This window comes from Ursus maritimus, unplaced genomic scaffold (assembly GCF_017311325.1).
Source record: "Ursus maritimus isolate PB19 unplaced genomic scaffold, ASM1731132v1 scaffold_6, whole genome shotgun sequence".
NCBI classification, from domain to species: domain Eukaryota; kingdom Metazoa; phylum Chordata; class Mammalia; order Carnivora; family Ursidae; genus Ursus; species Ursus maritimus.
The window spans coordinates 3,120,987-3,139,794 of record NW_024426774.1 but is presented as its reverse complement, the minus strand read 5'-3'; the positions used below and the strand labels follow the sequence as shown (position 1 = coordinate 3,139,794).

The 18,808-nt window shown below is 44.4% G+C and overlaps 1 protein-coding gene across 1 annotated transcript in view; it reads left to right on the top strand.

The window, feature by feature from the left end:
- Positions 1-18,808, top strand: part of ASAP2 (ArfGAP with SH3 domain, ankyrin repeat and PH domain 2) — a 122,441-nt gene that overhangs the window by 56,035 nt on the left and 47,598 nt on the right. The window contains exons 7-11 of the mRNA XM_040623081.1: positions 896-981; positions 7,960-8,035; positions 8,326-8,412; positions 16,953-17,056; positions 17,144-17,213. Of these exons, the coding sequence (XP_040479015.1) occupies positions 896-981; positions 7,960-8,035; positions 8,326-8,412; positions 16,953-17,056; positions 17,144-17,213 (423 nt within the window). The remainder of the gene's footprint in view (positions 1-895; positions 982-7,959; positions 8,036-8,325; positions 8,413-16,952; positions 17,057-17,143; positions 17,214-18,808) is intronic.

Here is an 18,808-nt window from a genome sequence, read left to right as displayed (position 1 = left end):
CACATTGCCAAGCATTTTATTTAGTTAACAGTGAATAAGTATCAGACAGAAGGAAGAACACATAAAGGCACTTGGTGTAGGAAAAGGAGATTTTGTAGTTGGCTGTCTCGGATTAGCTTCCTCTCTCCGGCTGGACTCCGTGGCTTGAACATGGACTTCCCAGGTGATGGCTGAGAAGCCTGTGTGGTCAGCAGGGGTGGCCGTTCTTTCGGGGGCATCCAGTCTCAGAGATGACCTGTTCTCAGAGTTCTTTATGCCATATCCTGACAGTGGAGAGGACAGGGAATTTATGGAGTCTTTGTTCTGTAAATGTTTAGCAAAGAACAAATGCATTTCCTGATGCTGGTTTTATTGATTCCTGGGACTTCCCGATATTTTAGTGGTCATTCCTGAATTCTCCAAGTTAAAAATGGCTTTCGTTCATTTCAACTTAAAATTTGTTTTATATAACAATCGCACCTTTTTCAGTGCCAGGATCAGAGACATGGTGACAAGAGTCTCAACTACTAAACACTGGCAGTTAGTGGTGCAGATGATGACCTGCCCAGAGAGGGGACGGGGGGCAGAGAGATGCGGACAGAAAGAGCCCATTCACTCTAACCATCTGCCTTCTTTGTGCAGCTTGAAGAAATTTTCCTCTAGCAGGTTGAGATCCAGCATCTTACTACTAGGAGTTCTTGGCACCTAAAGTTAAATATTTAATTACTTGGATGTCGGATCATTCATTTGGCACCAAACTGAGAGAAATGTGTAGTTCTGGTGTTTCAGAAAATGCTCAACACCAGCCATGACCTCTCCCCATAGCGAAAGCTGTCCGAGAGGTAGAGAAGTGGATCTGTGCTCAGAAGCTCCTGTTCTGGGTCTCACCACTTACCCTTTTGTGTTTTTTTAACAGTATCTGCTGAAGGTCAATGAAATTAAGATTAAAAAGGGAGTGGATTTACTTCAGAATCTGATCAAATATTTTCATGCCCAGTGCAAGTAAGTTCTTTTTCTTTGTTGTGATGTTATTTCAGCTGTTTCTCTCTTTATGGCAACTTCTGGTAGATATATTATTGTACCGAGGAAAATAAATACTCCTTTAAAACTCTGTCATAAAAGGCATGAAGTACTAACACTGCTATAACGTGGTAAACCTTGGAAAAACATGTTAGGTGTATGGAAGAAGTCGGACGCAAAAGGCTACATTCTGTAGAATTTTATTTACTTGGAAGATCGGGAATAAGCAAGTCTACAGATGAGTGATTGCCAGGGCTTAGGGGGAGTGGGGAATTACTGCTCATTGGGGTAATGAGAATGTTCTGGAATGAGACAGTGCTGGTGATTTTGTGAATACACTAAAACCCTGAATTGTCCACTTTAAAAGGGGAAATTTGGTGGTTAAAGAGTCTTTCTCAATAAACAATATAAAAATCTATAGTAATTATCAGCTGTTTTTATTTTTGCCCTTTTGGCAGAGGGACAGACTGGTTTGATGTGATGTATGATTCATAGATGGTTTTTGTTTGCAAGAAATTAGATGGGGTTCCGTCCATGTTGCAGCAAATGTTGAGAACTCATTCTTTCTGATAGCTGAGTAATATTCCATTGTATATATGGGAGATAATGCTAAGTGAAATAAGTCAAGCAGAGAAAGACAACTATCATGATTTCTCTCATCTATGGAACATAAGAACTAGGAAGATCGGTAGGGGAAGAAAGGGATAAAGAAAGAGGGGTAATCAGAAGGGGGAATGAAGCATGAGAGACTATGGACTCTGAGAAACAAACTGAGGGCTTCAGAGGGGAGGGGGGTGGGGGAATGGGATAGGCTGGTGATGGGTAGTAAGGAGGGCACGTATTGCATGGTGCACTGGGTCTTATACACAACTAATGAATCATCGAACTTTACATCAGAAACCAGGGATGTACTGTATGGTGACTAACATAATATAATAAAAAAACATTAAAATTAAAAAACAAAACAAAAAAAATTAGATGGGGTTAATGCAGTGTATTAAGTTAAGGAAATACTTTCATATATGTATATTTTTAAAGATTTTATTTATTTGAGGGGGAGAGAGAGAGAGAGAGCATGAATGGGAGGAGGGGCAGAGGAAGAGGGAGATGTAGACTCCCCTCTGAGCAGGGAGCCTGACTCGGGACTCAATCCCAGGACCCTGAGATCATGACCTGAGCTGAAAGTAGATGCCCATCCGACTGAGCCACCCAGGTGCCCCGATACGTTATTTATCCTATTAAGCAAGTGACATTACTGAGCTAAGGAGGCTGAATATGGTAGAGAAGGAGAAGCTTCTGTGTTTAGGGCTCCCTCACATACTCAGCTTGGCCAGCGCGTGAGCCCTGCGCAACCTGACCCTTATCATGCCATGCTTGCTTGCTTGCTTGCTCCCGCTCCCTCTTCTGCCTGACCCTCAGTCCTAACACAGACCAGCCCCTGGCTCATCGCTCGCTTGCTGAGCATGTGCCGTGTGTCTGGGACTGTCCTGGATGCTGGAGATAAAAGAATGTACATCATAGACACAGTTCCTGCTCGAATCAGGTAGGCAAGTGGGCTTAAGCAATGGGTTTATGATCGCACATATGAAACGTGTTCAGAAGTGTTAGAATCTAACAAAGAATAGAAGAGAAGGACCTGATTTAGATTAAGATTGAGGGCAGACACAGGATTTTTTTTGTTCCTTGCTGTATTCTCCAGCCGTCAGACACAGTACCTAGCACATTGTAGATATTCAGATATATTTTGAACTAGCTGCAGACCTCTTTGAGGAGACATGTATTCCGAGATCTAAAGGATCTAGCAGATAAGGAGTAGGGGAAGAACATTCCAGGCAAAGTCAAGATCTCAAGGGAGGAAAAAGCCCAGTGTGACATAAGCAGGAAGAGTGAGGGGGAGGGTAATGTGACATGTAACTGGATGGAAAAGCGAGAGACATGGACGGCCTTAGAAGCCTTGTGGAAGGTTTTAGATTTATTTCTAAGAGTATTAGGAAGCTCTCAAAAGTTTTAAGCAGGAGATTCATTCAGCAAATATTGAGCTCCTACTATGTGCCAGGAACCATTTGAGATTCTGGTGATACTTCTTACTCATGAACCTTCAGTTCTGAGGGTGGATAAATAGTACATACAGAAGAAAATATGTAACAGTTTTAGGGAGTGGGCATGGCTGTGAACAGGTGAAACAGTGCGATGGGAGGAGAGAGAGCGGAGTCAATGGGAAGCATCTGGGAAGGCTTCTTGGTTCCATTCCTGTTTTAATAAGGGACAAACAAAAGTGGGTATGGGCGATCGCTTCAGCACACAGTCCTGTCCCAGCACCATCCAGAGACGATGATGTCTTGGCCTAGACTGGTGACAAAGCCAGTGGAGGGTGTGACTGATGTGAGAAATCTGTGGAGTTTGAATTGCCCCACCTATCTGTCGTTTTTCCCCAAACAGGCCATGTCCCATGCTCATGTGCCTTTGTGCACACTGTTCCCTTTGCTAGAATGTCCCGCTGCTCCCTTTGTGCCTTCCCCCGGCTTCTGGTCATCCCTGAGAGCTACCTACTGTTCCTTTGAAGTCGCCTGGTCTTCCCCTGCTGGAATTAGTTCTCTTCCTTCTGCATTATCACAATACCAGCTGTATATCTCCAGGAGGCATCTTCCATACTGTGTCATGTCTCTCACCAAAGCATGTCTTCTCTAAGGAAAGGGGCCATGACATTTATTTGTTGAATCCACAGTGCACGGTGCGTGTACCTGGCACACAGTTGCAGCGGTGAGTTGCACTGTGGAGCTTAGCCCAGCTGTGGAGTTTTAGTACTGCGTTGGTGACCGTGCATCTATGAAGCAGTTGAGGTCCAACAGCAAAGAAAGCTGTGCTGTGTGAATTATCCTAGGTTAAAAGAAGAGCTCCAAGCTTGGAAAAGGAGTCTCCAAGGAGGGGAAAAGATCCCTAATTTGTAAAATTTCCAAGATGAACTATTTTATAGAGACTCAAAATCCTAACTTTGTGATTAACATAGAAATTACTTCTTCGGTACTTATCCTGGTAACCTAATGCGAGGCAGATTAGGAAGTGGGTCGCTTCCTTGCTAATATTTTATTTTTAAGAAGCTATTCTGGGATTTCCTTTTTTCTCTTTATTTTGCCCAAACTGATCCGTTGGGTAGCAACAGACCACTTGTGGAAAAGTGAACTAGTTGGCCTTTTATGGGCATGAGCTCAGTAACCTTTAAAAACGATGAATCTTCCATTACTTCCTGTGTGTGTGTGCGTGTGTGCATGTGTGTGTGTGTGTGTGTGCGCTGCATGCTCTTCAAATCACTTGCACAGCTTTGACTTTTCTAATTCATATTCCGGGGGATAAAATACAGAGCTGGAGTGACTCAGCCATTGGACAAAGGCCCATGTGGCCGTGCACTGTCTATTCTGGTAGCTCCTTCATGTTCCCCGGTTAGCATTCCCAGTCTCCGGTCCTCACCCGAGACGAGTGCTGTGCCCTGATGGGCAGAGGGAGGCTACTCAGTAGCACACGTTCTCACATGCTGCTGTTCTCTGCAGGTATGAAGAGACCTCTTGATGTAGACTAGACTCTGGGAACCATGTTTGGGTGTTCACCCTTAGAACTGCCTCGATATGTATTATTTTGCTTTTTATTCATTTTTCCTTTTCACTTTCAGTGTTCTTGAGGAGTCCTTCATGTTCTTTGTTTTTTATTTCATTTAAAGAAAGAATTTGCATCTCTGCCTAGTTCCTGGAATATCCTGAAAATTTGTATTATTAGCCTTTGCTGCTGAAGGTTGAGGCTCTTATTCTCTAATGGAATCTAAAAATAGGGCAGTCTCTAAAACAATAATAAAACAAAAACAGCCATGTTCTAAAAAGTGGTGATGAATGTTGAATTGACTTGTTCTTTGAGCAGTTAGCTGCTGAGAACCACGATGATCAACTGTTGCCTGACGTACTTGGGATATGGCACTGATGAGACACAGGGTCAGGGTGCAGAGGACCAGCAGGTCTCGAGCCATGAGAATGGGGTTCTGTCATGAAGGCTGTAGCCAGAGGGAGAGGCCACCCTGCTTGGTGGGAGCATGAAGATTGAATCTCAGTGGGTGCATTTTTAAAGGTTTGAGAGTTTGGTCAGGCTGGGTAGAAAACATTTAATAAAAAACAAAATTGATCTTTAGTAATATTGATGGTAAACATTGTTTGATTGAAGTTTGGAAAAGTGTTAATGGTTCAACCTAAGAAAAACGTGCAGGGTTTGTACTTAGAAATGTCATAGTGGGGGCGCCTAGGTGGCTCAGTCAGTTAAGCGTCTGCCTTCGGCCCAAGTCATGATCTCCAGGTCCGGGGATCAAGCCCCCCATCAGGCTTCCTGCTCGGCGGGGAATCTGCTTCTCTCCCCCCCACCCCCACTGCTCATTCTCTATCTTGATCTCTCTCAAATAAATAAAATCTTTTTTAAAAAGGAAAAAAAAAAGAAATGTCACAGTGATAGGGCGTTTAGCTGGCTCAGTTGGTAGAGCATGCAACTCTCGATCTCAGAGTTGTGAGTTTGAGCCCCACATTGGGTATAGAGATTACTTAAAAGTAAAATCTTAAAAAAAAGAAAAGAAAAGAAAATCAATGTCACAGTAGTGGCAGCCAGCAAAGCAGTGACAGAGCCCCTTTCTTTGAAACTTTCCCTGAGACCAGGGAGGGCATACCTAGGTGCCAAAACATGCCTCTGTGGTATGCGAGGGCACCTGGGTGGCTCAGTCAGTTAAACGTCCAACTTTTGATTTTGGCTCAGGTCACCATCTGAGCATCATGAAATGGAGCCCCTCATCGGGCTCTGTGCTAAGTGTGGAGCCTGCTTAGGATTCTCTCTCTGCCTCTCCCCGTTCCCACCTCTAAAATCAAAACAAAACAAAACCAAAAGTAGGGTACAGAAAGATAGGCAGTTTGACAGTCAGAGGGAGGAGGTGTCCTAGGTAGATGGTCAAGATCGGCTAGGTGATTACAGAGATAAAAACCAAATCTTAAACCCAAATTCGTTATTCCAAGTACACTGTCCAGTGTCACTGGAGAGAAGGGCCCAGAGGTGCATAAGACATGGACTTTCTGCCCTGACAGTGGACACAGAGCCCTGGAGAAGTCGCTGTTACTCTCTGACGCAGTTGCCATATCAGGAGCATAGTCCATGTTCAGAAAAAAAGCGTTAGGTAAAACGGGAAACGTTTTAAATGAAACGATGAAAATATAAAAAATAAAGAATTATGCCTATATCTAAAAAGTAAGGTTAGAACATTCTCATAGCGCAGCTTCTGTGATTCCTAATGCCTGGCTAGTAATGGTTCAGAACCCATATCCCTGTGTGTATTTCCCTCTTCCTTCCTCCTTGGAATTTCTGTGTTCAGTCATGCTGCATGACTTTCACAGCCCCTTCTGTTCCTTACCTACTTCACGTGGGAAATCCCACAGGACCCTTGCTAAGCTTCAGAGTTGATTAACATCACTTTGCATGAACACATGGGAGACCCAGATCACATTTTGAAGATCATCTCCTTCCACTTACCTGGCCGAAGTTGGAGACTCCTTCCTTCATTAATTTATGTTTTCATTCAACAAGTACTGTGTGCTTGAAATGTGCCAGGCTTTGTGTATACCGTGTCCTTATCCTCCTAGAACTTCAGATCTAAGGGAGGGTAGGTATATTTAAATAATCACATACATAATGGTAGTTGCGCTAAGGGTTTTGAAGCAAGAGACAGTGCTCTGAGAGAATACAGCAAGGAGACTTCTTTTAAAGTAAGGGTTCGGGGCGCCTGGGTGTCTCAGTTGCTTGAGCCTCTGCCTTCAGCCTCTGCCATGATCGTGGGGTCCTGGGATTGAGCCCCGTGTCAGACTCCCTGCTCAGCGGGGAGCCTGCTTTTCCCTCTCCCTCTGCCTGCCGCCCCCCACCCTGCTTGTGCTCTCTCTGTGTCAAATAAATAAATAAAATCTTAAAAAAAAAATGAAGTAAGGGGTCATGGAAGCCTCACTTACAAATTGATATTTAACTTAAAATTTGAAGAGTGGGTGGGAATAATCCAGGAAAACAGAAGATATCTGCAGGGAGAACTCTTTAGAAAACAGAAACTGCATATGCAAAGGGCCTGGGGCAGGAAGGATCTGACAGCCATTGACAGAAGGCTGGTAGCTCTGGAATCTAATGAATGAAAGGGGCAGATGGTGCTACTTGAAGCTTGGAGACATAGGCAGAAGCCAAATCACACAAGCATTACAGGCCTTGTAACGTTTTGGACTCTGCCTTGAGCTTATGGGGAAACGTTTTCTTCATTCCTCTCAAAATGCTTCAGAGGCAATGCTGAGCATCAGCCTGCTCTTGCTGCAGAGAACTTGTCTAGCTCCTCTTATGTTTCCTGCATCACTTATTATAAACAACTTTACAAGCAATGAGTTCTGGGCTTTGAAGAAAAAGTTTCCTTTTGATATTTGATCTCAAGTTCTCCAACCACATTTCCCTGCTCTGCAGATGGGGCCATGGCCATTCACCTGCATCAAATTCACTTTGTTTTTTTCTGCCTTCTCTTTTCCACTTAGCTGTTGACTATCCGGGAAGATATTTTAGGGTCTTATTCTTACTTGCACCCCATGCTTTTCTGACCTCAGACTTTTCCATTCCTGAGCCAGAGCCTTCACTGCCTTTTGTCAGTAGGGGCCTGCTTCCCATTAGATACTGACCATAGGGTCAAGAGCAATTATAAACACTTAGGCTTATTGCAGTTTCTCTTCTGTCACTTCTTGCGGTTTTAAGTGTCATTTTATTCTTTGTTTGCCTGGTATTTTAAAGTCTGGTTCACAGAGTCTTTTCCCCCAGGAATTACATCATGATTTCACTCACTTTCCTTTAAAGAAGTATTTTCTCCATGTAATAAAATTGTTTCCTCTTTTATGAAACACTATCTATGTTTCTCCTTTTTCCTCTTAGTTTTTTCCAGGACGGACTGAAAGCAGTTGAGAGCCTCAAGCCTTCCATTGAGACACTTTCAACAGACCTTCACACAGTAAGCGGCTTCCCTCCCACACGAGTGTCGAAACCGTCTTTATGCGACAAATGCTTTGATGTAAACATTGCTTCTGTATGATCCCGTGTTTGCATGCTGCGCCGCCCGGAAGCTGACAGCCTGGTTGCGCCGCGTAGAGGATGGAGTCCCCGCTGCCATCCCCTGTCTTGGCTGGGGGCGGGGGACTGGTGGGAGAGGCATTTGTTACATTTATGTGGCGATGCCCTATGGACTCCAGCACCTCACTGCACCTCACCCTGCTTCTCTCTTCTTTGTTTTGTTTTTTAAAGATCAAACAGGCCCAGGATGAAGAAAGAAGGCAATTGATACAGCTTCGAGATATTTTGAAATCAGCGTTGCAGGTTGAACAGAAAGAGGTGAGGGGATTTAATTTTGAAAGATTGCTCTTGTATACCTGTGTCTTAGAGGCTTTGGGACGGAAGAATGTGACATTCAGGTCCTCCAGGTGCTCCCAGTTCACTCTGGGGCTGTGTCAGGCCAGCACCAAGCATTTGGTTGGTCCTTAAGTTTGGTTATATGAAACTGTCTTTTTAGATATGTTTATTTCTTGGGGGAGGCACTTCCTGGAGACCTGGCCTTCATGGCCGTATATAAACCCTTTTTCTGCTCTCTGGTTGTAGATGAGTAGCTCTTAACATCTCTGTTACGTAGATACTCGGTATTTATGCCGTTGATTTTCTACCTGAAACTGTGATTTCCATGGCCCCGTATACATGGACTCTGCTCACTTGGGCATCAGCAGTTACCCGGTGGCCATCTGTGTCCTCCAGCCCTGAGATCATGCTCTGTAAAATATGGGGAACTAGATTCTCTTACAGCTGCCTTTCGATGAGCAGGAGACCTTAGTTTCTTTGGCATCATCTCTCTCCTGTAATCCCTTTTCTGCATGCTAACACATTCATGTGACAATTTGTGTTTTGGAGGCTTTTAAAAAAATATTAAAAAGTAAATTTTTAAGGTAATTCTATGATCTGTTTACTAAAGTGTGGCTATTATAATGTGAAATTTAATATAATCCCCTTCCTTGTACATAAAGGAATAGTATTTAAATGTATAACAAGTAGATTTTAGATAAATGACTATTAAACTACTGAGCAGAGCCTGAGGTTCACTGTTGGCAGTTTGGTGTGCTCTATTTTACGTTCCTGTACTATAACTGAATATTGTTGTTTCTCTCCCAAATGCATTTACCTTTGTGACCGAAGTCTAGGAGAGTAAGTAGTTCAGTATTTTAATAAATTGGAGAGTTTTGCATGCTTTCTTCATGAACTTAAATTAGTTTCTTCCATGCATACATTAATAGCCAGTAACATTTTTAATTTTAACCCTTTCTCTGGGTTTTATTAAAGGGTAAAGAATTTGGACTCACAAACATTACTGAATGGAAAATTTCCAAGTTTACGGGTTATACATTTGCTGTTGTCCCTTTGTGGAAACAGAGCGACTCACCCCCTCCCTCCCCTTCCGCTGCCTAGCTGAATCCTTCATGTCCTTCTCGAGCATCCGCAGCCCTGCCTCTGGAGACCGGCTCTGCTCACCGCGGCCCCAGTGATCTGAGTTCCTGTTATTTCAATCAGGACATACTCCTTCTGGGTTATTGGCTGTGTCTTCAAGTGCACAGATGCTTTTTCTGTAGCTAGACCTTGAGCAGCTTGAGGATGCCCTCCTGCCTTCTGTGCCTCACCAGCCATCATGTTGTTGGACCATATTGCTCATTTACTAGTCTTTTGGTAAACGTGGGTCTGCTAAGTGAGAGATTGGCTGATTGAAGTCACGTGTGAGTACTCGAAATTACCATGAGATGGTGGCTTCCTCCCAGTCTAGAGAATGTAGATTCTGACACTTTGATATTCCCAAACATGGATGATAAGCATAAAAATAAGGAGAGAAAGAACTTGGGAGAATGGAGAAAACAGTGGCTTAAGTATAACTAGAAGGGGTGGTGCTAGGTGTTGGAAGCCCAGTGCCACCAGAGCAGCCGGCTCCCCAGTGCAGGTCTGGGAGTGGTTGAGAGCCGCTCTTGTCCGAAAAGCAGTATCAAACCCACGAAGCGAAGCTCAGGTTTACAATAAAGGACAGCAGATGCTGGGCACAGTGCAAAGGCCATGTTTACTTTGGCTGTGCAGAATTAGGAGGTTTGGGAAAACTGGCTGTTGTCAGCTGGTTATTTATAGCTTTGCAGAAAAGTATAACAAATCTACCAGCACAGACCAGAAGTCTTTATGGTTTGCTGTGTTTGTGTGTTTTTGTTGACCAGCCCAGCTGCCCACGACTGCACAGAGGGACCATAAGAACCTTCTTTACTGCTCCTCTTTGGCTTTCTGCCCAAAGATGGAACTCTCCAGTCTCTTGCTCGTGATTGTGTCGCACTGGATGTTGTATTACTCTCCGCATTGCTTTTTGATGATGGTATTCTGTAAATTGGATGGTCTGTGAACACAGTTGCCAGTAGGAAGCGAATGTGTATAAGTGGAATTTTATATATTATTAAAAACTTTTTATGGTTGGAGTTCTGTCTCTTCCAGTTACAGCAAGAATTGAATGTTGGGCACTCTCATTCCCTTTTTTGGATTCTCTCTCTGACTTAGAAAGCTGAGGTGTTGATAGTTTTTATTTAATGTTTACGAAAATTCTTACTACATAATTTCAGTTCAGGGGGGCCCTGGGTGGCTCAGTTGGTTAAGCAACTACATAATTTCAGTTCATAAATTAGGTAATGTGCCCCAAGGAAACTGCACTGATGATTGGTGGGAGCCACTCTCCTACTTCCTTCCTGTAAATCTCAAACATCAGTCATTTGGTCTAAGTGAAGAACATGGCCCCTGCATGTGGCGGCTTTGGGCTGCTTCTCTTTGTCACCCTGCAGCTGCATTTTGTAAAAGGACACTGTGCCGTTATGATCTCAGTGCCCCCACACCTCTGAATCGCTGACATTCGTATTTTTTTATATTTCTGCTGTCTGTAAAGAAGATTCTGATGTTTGATTTTTCCACTTTTATATTATATTTTTCAGACTTATAGATGAATTTAAAAACTGTGCAGTGAATTCCTATATATGCACCATAGTTTTAACATCTGAGAAAGTTAAAGCCCTCCAATACTGCTCATTCTTGCATGAACCTTCTTCTGTTTCCCCATCCCACATACGTCCCATCTTAGTTCAGTTCTGTGGGACAGATCCCATTGCAGTGCTGGCAGATTCTCTGCCAAAACCTCATTTTTGGCATGTGGGTTCTCTGCTGTTCGCTGTTGAGAGCCCAGACGTGTGCCTTCAGTGGGAGGGCTCAGCCTCTGGGAGCTGGTGTTGGTAGGCCTGAGTGCTGAAACCACAGTGATTTTCCCACTTTGGACATCTCAAGTGTGGTCTGTCTTCACGTCAGCTTTATGCTCCCCCCTTTTCTTTTTTTCTCTCTCTCTCTTTTTTTAAAGATTTTATTTATTTATTTGAGAGAGGGCAAGCACAAGCCAGGGGAGGTGCAGAGGGAGAAGCAGACTCCCTACTGACCAGGGAGCCCAATGTGGAGCTCGATCCCAGGACCCTGAGATCATGACCTGAGCCAAAGGCAGATGCTTAACTGACTGAGCCACCCAGGTGCCTTAGTGCTCCCAACTTTTCAAGTGTCCCTGTCTGGTAGGAATGTGTTTGAACAGTATGTGCTGTCCAGCGAGCAGAGGTCCGTGACAGCCATAATTCTCTTCCGACTCTGGCTTTTCTGGTCTAGGCTTCCATATCTTATCATGCCTGAATCTGGCCTTAGTCACAACCCTCTGGCCAGGTGTTCACTTCCTTGTCTCTCCTGCCAAGCTCCCAGTGACCTGACAGGCCTTCAGTTCACCCTCCATAGAAGACTTGTTCATTGAGTCACACATTTGACTCCCATTTTCTTCTCTTCTCTCTCTTTTTTTAAGATTTTATTTATTCGAGAGAGAGAGAGAGAGCGATTGTGTATGTGAGGAGGGGGGAGGGAGAGGGAGAGAGAATCTGAGGCTGACTCCTCACTGAACATGGAGCCTGTTGCGGGGCTCAGTCTCACAATTGTGAGATAGTGATCTGACCGAAACGCTCAACTTACTAGGCCACCCAGGAGCCCCTCAACCCCCATTTTCTTAGCAGTTACTCTAGGCCAGGTACCATACAAACAGAATAAGATAGATACAGTTCTCACCTCTTAAAGGGCTCACAGTCTGGGAGTAGGGTCAGAAAATTAGGGTGCAGTGTAATGAGGGCTCCAGTGGAGGTCAGCTCCCAGAAGGGGTTCTACCCCGTGTGGGAGATGGGTGTATGTGCTGGGCGGGTGTATGTTGGGAATGAGGGTTTGGAGGATGATTCAGAGTTAGTAGAGTCCCAGCAGGTGGGGCAGGTGGGCCATCTTCTGACCAGCACAGAAAATTCGCCTGGGTAGCTGTCTAGCAGAGCAAAAGAGCATGAATTAATCATAGGTCTTCACTTCCTACTAGGATGGCATGGAGCAAGTTACCTGACCTCTCCACGCCTTGGTCTCTTCCTCTGTAAAACAGGAACGATACTGCCACCTCAGAGAGTTGTTACGAGACCTAAAGGATAGTTTCTATAAAGCACTCCACACATTGTCTTGATAAGCAGGTTCTAGTCCGTTCATTCAACAGGTACTGTGGTCCTAGATGCTGAAGAACAATAGTGGACAAAAAAAAGACCTAATTCCCACTGCTTGGTGGTTGAACAGTAATGGATGTTGGTGGTGTCATCTATGATAGGTTATCCTTCTGCCCACTTGACCCTCCTCCCCACTCTGACTTAGGAGCTGTCGTACCCTGAGAAGGTACTTGGACGTATGTGGGACATCACTGCTCTCCCTTGGTAGAGAAACTTCAAGCATCCAGGGGTGACTCCTTGGCAATCCATTTATCACAAGAATTGTCTGAATACAGACTTTCTAAGAGGTAGACAGATAAAGTGTATAAGTTTGTTGTTGTTTAGATTATTTATTTATTTACTTATTTATTTGAGAGAGCGTGCCAGTGTGCGCATGAGTGGGGGCAGGGAGAGAGGGAGATGGAGTAGACTCCCTGTTGAGCAGGGAGCCCAACGTGGGGCTCGATCCCAGGACCCCAGGATCATGACCTGAGCTGAAGGTAGATGCTTAACTGATTGAGCCACCCAGGCACCCCTAATGTGTGTGAGTTTTTATGATGTTTTAGGCGGGGATACTTCTGATATAATGAGCAAACCTTTATATGTATAACATATGCAGTATCATCACTCTTTTTCCCCTGTTTCTGAAAATTCAAACATTAAGTCTACTGTTCATCTGGGCATTCTGTCCTGGCAGGACCCAATGCTTAACACTTCATATGGCCACATAAACTTTAGGGTCGTGGATGGTGCCTGGGGTCTGAGAACTTGCCTGGATGTCACAGGATAGAGGATATGCGTGTATCGATAGAACCTCAGGAGAGCCTTCTGAAGGTCCATAAGATGCCCACTTACCCTTTGTGCTTCAGACATATGAACAGTCTCCACATTGTGAGACTTGCTCAATCAGGTCCTAGGCAAAAGTGCAGAGTATGATGGGGAGTCTCCAAGAGTCAGGGTAACATGGATATCCCAGCCCCCAGCCAGTTGCCTCTCTATGTGTTAGATTCTTCTTTTCCCCAGAAGTAAAGGGTCTTTTCTCTTGGATTATATTCCATTGAATTGCAATCTTGATTTTGTGAAAAGGCAGACTTCATTTGTCCCCCCTTCACCTGAATCAGGTATTGTATAAAATACCTGTATGAACAGGTGAAGAAAGACTGTTTTTGTTGGATCACCTAGAAGTCACCTTGAAAATGCTAAAATAATTAGCTCTAAATCAGATTTGATTTTATGTCAAACAGGTTATATTCCTCTTATTTACACATTTTAAATTGTATGGCTTCAGATTTGTCTCCACTTTTTAATTGATTCAAGAAATACCTGGTCCAAAGAATAAAACCGTAATTTCTTCCTTAAAGTCTCGCAAAGGGTCTGATTCTGTTGAAAAGAGAAATGCCCTTTATCCTGTTCATAAGGCCTGTGAGTGTTCTGATTAATATGCTTGGCATGAACACTTCCAGCAGTGTTGTCACATGATTCCACCACTTACTTTGTGCAGGGTTTTTTTTCTCCCTAAATCAATAGTCGTATTTCTTGGTTGTGCAATTTAGTCTTTTGACAAGTTTATTTTTAGTCTTTCACAGTGATTCGTATAGGTGAGCAGCACTTCTCTGTTTCTCCTCCACTGCATTTATTCCCAGTGATGCTTGAAGCGGGGTTTGCTCTAGATTTCTAGGGCTAACATTCTGCCCGTGTGAGAGAATGTGGAAACTGGCACCATCCTCACCTGATGAATGAGTTGTTTGCCCTAGTTGTCTGGAGGCAGGAGAAGAGTGAGGACGTTTCTTCTATTTTGGGGTCTGTTTGTTTAGCCTCTGTTGTCAATTCAATAATGGGATGCCTGAGCACATAATTGATTTCTCAGATCAAGATTTTCTTTTAATTTGCTTTTTTTGCAGAGTTGTCCCATAAATATTTCACAGTTAAAAAGTTAGTGCTTTAGGGGCGCCTGGGTGGCACAGCGGTTAAGCGTCTGCCTTCGGTTCAGGGCGTGATCCCGGCGTTATGGGATCGAGCCCCACATCAGGCTCTTCTGCTGTGAGCCTGCTTCTTCCTCTCCCACTCCCCCTGCTTGTGTTCCCTCTCTCGCTGGCTGTCTCTATCTCTGTCGAATAAATAAATAAAATCTTAAAAAAAAATAAATTAAAAAAAAAGTCAGTGCTTTAAAACAAAAAGCAAACAAAGAAACAAAAGCCTGTGTTAGGCAGACCATGTTCATGGAATGGAGGATTTAATACTGTTTAGATGGCCACAGCCCCCAGACTGATCTGCAGATTCAGTACCATCCCTATCAAATTCCCCCCTTTCTTTTTGCAGAAATTGACAAGCTGATTCTAAAACTCGTAAGGAAATGCAGGAGACCCAGAATAGTCAAAACAACCTTGAAAAGGAACACAAGTTGGAGGACTCACACTTCCTGATTTCAGAACTCACCACAAATCTGTAATGATTGAGGCAGTGTGGTACTGCCACAAGGATAGACTTACTGATCAGTGAAACAGAATTGGGAGTCCAGAAATAAATCCTTACACATATGATTATTCAACATGGGTTCTTAGACAATTCAGTGAGGAGAGAATAGTCTTTTCGACAAGTGGTGCTGGGACAACTGGATAGCCACAAGCAAAGGAATGAGTTTGGACCCCTACCTCACACCATAACCAAAAATTAACTCAAAATGGAACAGAGACCTAAATGTAAGAGCTGAAAGTCAGATTCTTAGAAGAAAACATAGGTATAAATCTTCATGACTTTGAAGTAAGCCATGGTTTCTTAGATGTGACATCTAAAGTACAAATGATAAAAGAAACAATAGATAAATTTCATCAAAATTTAAAAATATTATGCTTGAAAAACTTTAAAACTATCAAGAAGCCAGGTGGCTTGCTGTTGCCTTCAGGTAGTCAGAACTCTGACTCAAGTCTGTGTGTCCCTTCTACCACTTGGCCCACTTTATCTTAGCTACACTAGCTGTCCTGATTTCCGTAGAGAATGACCACAGCTGCTGCTTTCCTCTCCATGCCTCTGTGTGCTGACCCTCTGCATTGGACACCCTCCCCCTTCTTCTCCACCTCTACTTGCTTTCATCTTGAAAACTCCCTCCCTCCAGACTTCTGCGCCTTCCTCCACTTGGCCCTTCACTTCTAGAGTACTTGTGTTCTTGGTTCGGATCACATCAACTGCCATGCATTAGTTCTTTCTTTGTTCGGCAGTGTCTTGTTTCCCCAAGGATGATGGAGATGAGACTGTGTCTCAGGACATCCTCTGGTGAGAGCACACGGAAGGAGCATCGAGGGGGAGGTGGAATTCCCTTCCGTTCTCCTCTCTGGCCCTAACAGGCTCTGCATCTTAAGTAAATCACTTATTTTCATCATGTTTCTATTTCCTCCGTTATGAAATGGAGCTGATAGGAACTTCTCAATAAACAGTTGGCCTGTGAACTCTGTTCATGTTTTGCTCCCTCCTGTTTCCTTATGTCTGCCAGAATTTCCAGTGCTGGTATGGACAGCTCCTTCCCACACTCGGCGTGGGGCTTCTGATATTATCTGTTCAATTATTGAGCACTCGTTGGGTGCCCAGGGTTTCGTTGACAGTCCTTGCCTTTAAGAAGCTGAAGCCTGGAGTTTCCAGTTGTGGTAGACTCCACCAGATTCTCCGCTGACCGAGTGGATGGTCTACCCTGAGGCTGAGGCAGTTGGGCTCAGTGCTTTGGCCCCTCTGCTGGGTTGGTGGGGTTGATTGTTGAAGGGGTTGATTGTTCAACACCTGTTATGTACCGGGTGTTCACACGTGTTCTCTTACTCAGACCTTACTATAGTTACCATTTTACTGGGTGTTGTTTTCCTATTTTCCAAGGAAGAAACTGAGGCAGGGAGCTCAAGTAACTTGCCTAAAAGGGAGAGGTGGAACATTGTTTGGGGATTTTTCTTGCTTTAAAGTGCTGCCTTTGCTAACACATATGTTACCTTTCTTCTTGAGGGCTGCTTTTGCCACACCAGGAGCTCTTTGCCATTATCAGGGACTTAAGGCTCATAACTAAGTAAAATCTGTAACTTCCAAATGGCTCATTTGTCATCAGCCAGTTGAGGGATGCTGGTTTGACATTTCCTTCTCCAGCCTCGCAGGTGGCATTAACAAATTCCTGGGTATGACTTTTATGTCCATTTTTCTTGGTGTGCCGATACGTGACATTTCTCTAATTTAAAAAAAAAAATTTAAGGACGGCTTTTTTGAAGCTTGGAATCTGGTTAGGATTAAAAACAACTTCTCGACCATTTTTAGGATTCACAAATTCGCCAGAGTACAGCCTATAGTTTACATCAGCCTCAGGGAAACAAAGAGCATGGGACTGAGCGGAACGGCAATCTGTACAAGAAGAGCGACGGGTAAGTGGCCGTGTGGCTGGAGGGTACGTGCGTGTGGATCTTCTGCATCCAAAATTGCTCAACTCTTATTTCTTTTTCCTATTTAAGGATCCGAAAAGTGTGGCAGAAAAGGAAATGTTCCGTTAAAAACGGTTTCCTGACCATATCCCACGGCACCGTAAGTATTGTCTTTTAACTTGTGGGCTGCTGCGGTGAGGTAAGAGGGGGACGCCAGCCACTGGGCACGGTCTGCCCTTGACAACGACTTTTAGAGACCTCCCTCCTAGGAGAGCGAGTCTGGGGTCCTTCTGGATGTGGTGCACCTGCCCCCTGTTGACGCTGCTCCAGCCGGGGAGAACCTTGTGTCGTTCACTGCCTGACCGGGTCTGGCAGTCGGTCCTCATTTAGATGCTGGTGGCTTCCAGAAACAGACAGCCCATCACTTCCCAGCTGTCTTTGTTTCTGGAAATTGAACGTCCTGCTTGGGAAGATTCCTGCTTTTCCATTAAAGGGGAAGCGTTTCAGCAGTCAGTACTCTGGGAATCCGAAATCCAAGAGAAGAGAGAGTTCAGTCACGTTATTCTAGAACTCCATCACACTGCGCCCAACCTTAATCATGACCTTTTTCTGTCATCCTGTGTATAAGAGTCCTGGCAAGAAACGGAGGCCTGTGTGTGTAGCGTATTGAAAAACCAATCAATCTGAATAAAATGATTTACTAATCTATCTTTCAGACCAGGGATTTTAACCACAGTTACAAACACAGCCTTTCGTACCACAGTGCTTTTTCCCATGGCGTCTTAGGCATATCGTTGCCTTACCTGGTTTGACAGAATCTGATAACTACCACGTAGGCTGGTAGACTTTTTTGAAAATGTCTAAAGGCTGAGTTGTTGCTCTTTAGGGGCTAATGAGAACACTGATGGTGGCCAGCATTTCTGTTCCCCAAGCAGGAGACTTGGTACTCTGCGCATATGAGCAGCCCCGGTCCTGTGAGTGCGTGGGAGTGGAGATGACCCGGAGTCTTTGTCATCCGCTCTCCTCCCGCCCCCTGTTCCCACCAGTTCCCCTGGTGACAGGCAGAGCCAGGCAGGAGCACAGCTCAACGTGGGTTCCAGAGAAGCAGGTCTTCTCATGACTCATGCGCAAGGAAACTTTGGCCTAGGGGATTGAATGTGTCTCTTGCCTGGGCAAATAGAGATCATTTCGCTTTTCTAAAATCCAGCCTTCACTGGCCTCCTTTGTGGTCATATCACTCCTGGGGCTATGCAGTTTGGATCCTGACATCATGTTCTTTCCATATAGACCTATGCCTGTGTGTTGGGGAGGAGGGCTATAGACTCAGGGAGGCCGATCTATTTAGGCACCATGCCTCTTTAAAATTAAGACCACAGACTGGATGATGGCCAGGTTCCCTCCCTGCTCCAAACACCTGTGAGTCTGTGCTCTGCTCTCAAATGGTTTTCTACTCAGTCGTTTGTTTTAATTGAGGTTTATTGCCTCCGTGCAGAAAATTTCACAGAGTAGAACTGAGTTTCATTTGGTGCCTGTTTACAGCTCTTAAGTCATTTGGTATATTTGCCTCATTAAAGCATTCTGCTAGAGCCAGAGCCTTGGCTTAAGCCAGTGAGTGGTTCTCCCTCCAAGACAGAAATGAAAACAGGCCTAGTAATCCTTTGCTCACAGTGTAAACTTGGGCTCCCATCACTTGCATTCTTGAGCCTCTCTCTAGAAGATGCAGAGGCTCAGTTTCCTTTAAATGTTGATGGGTTG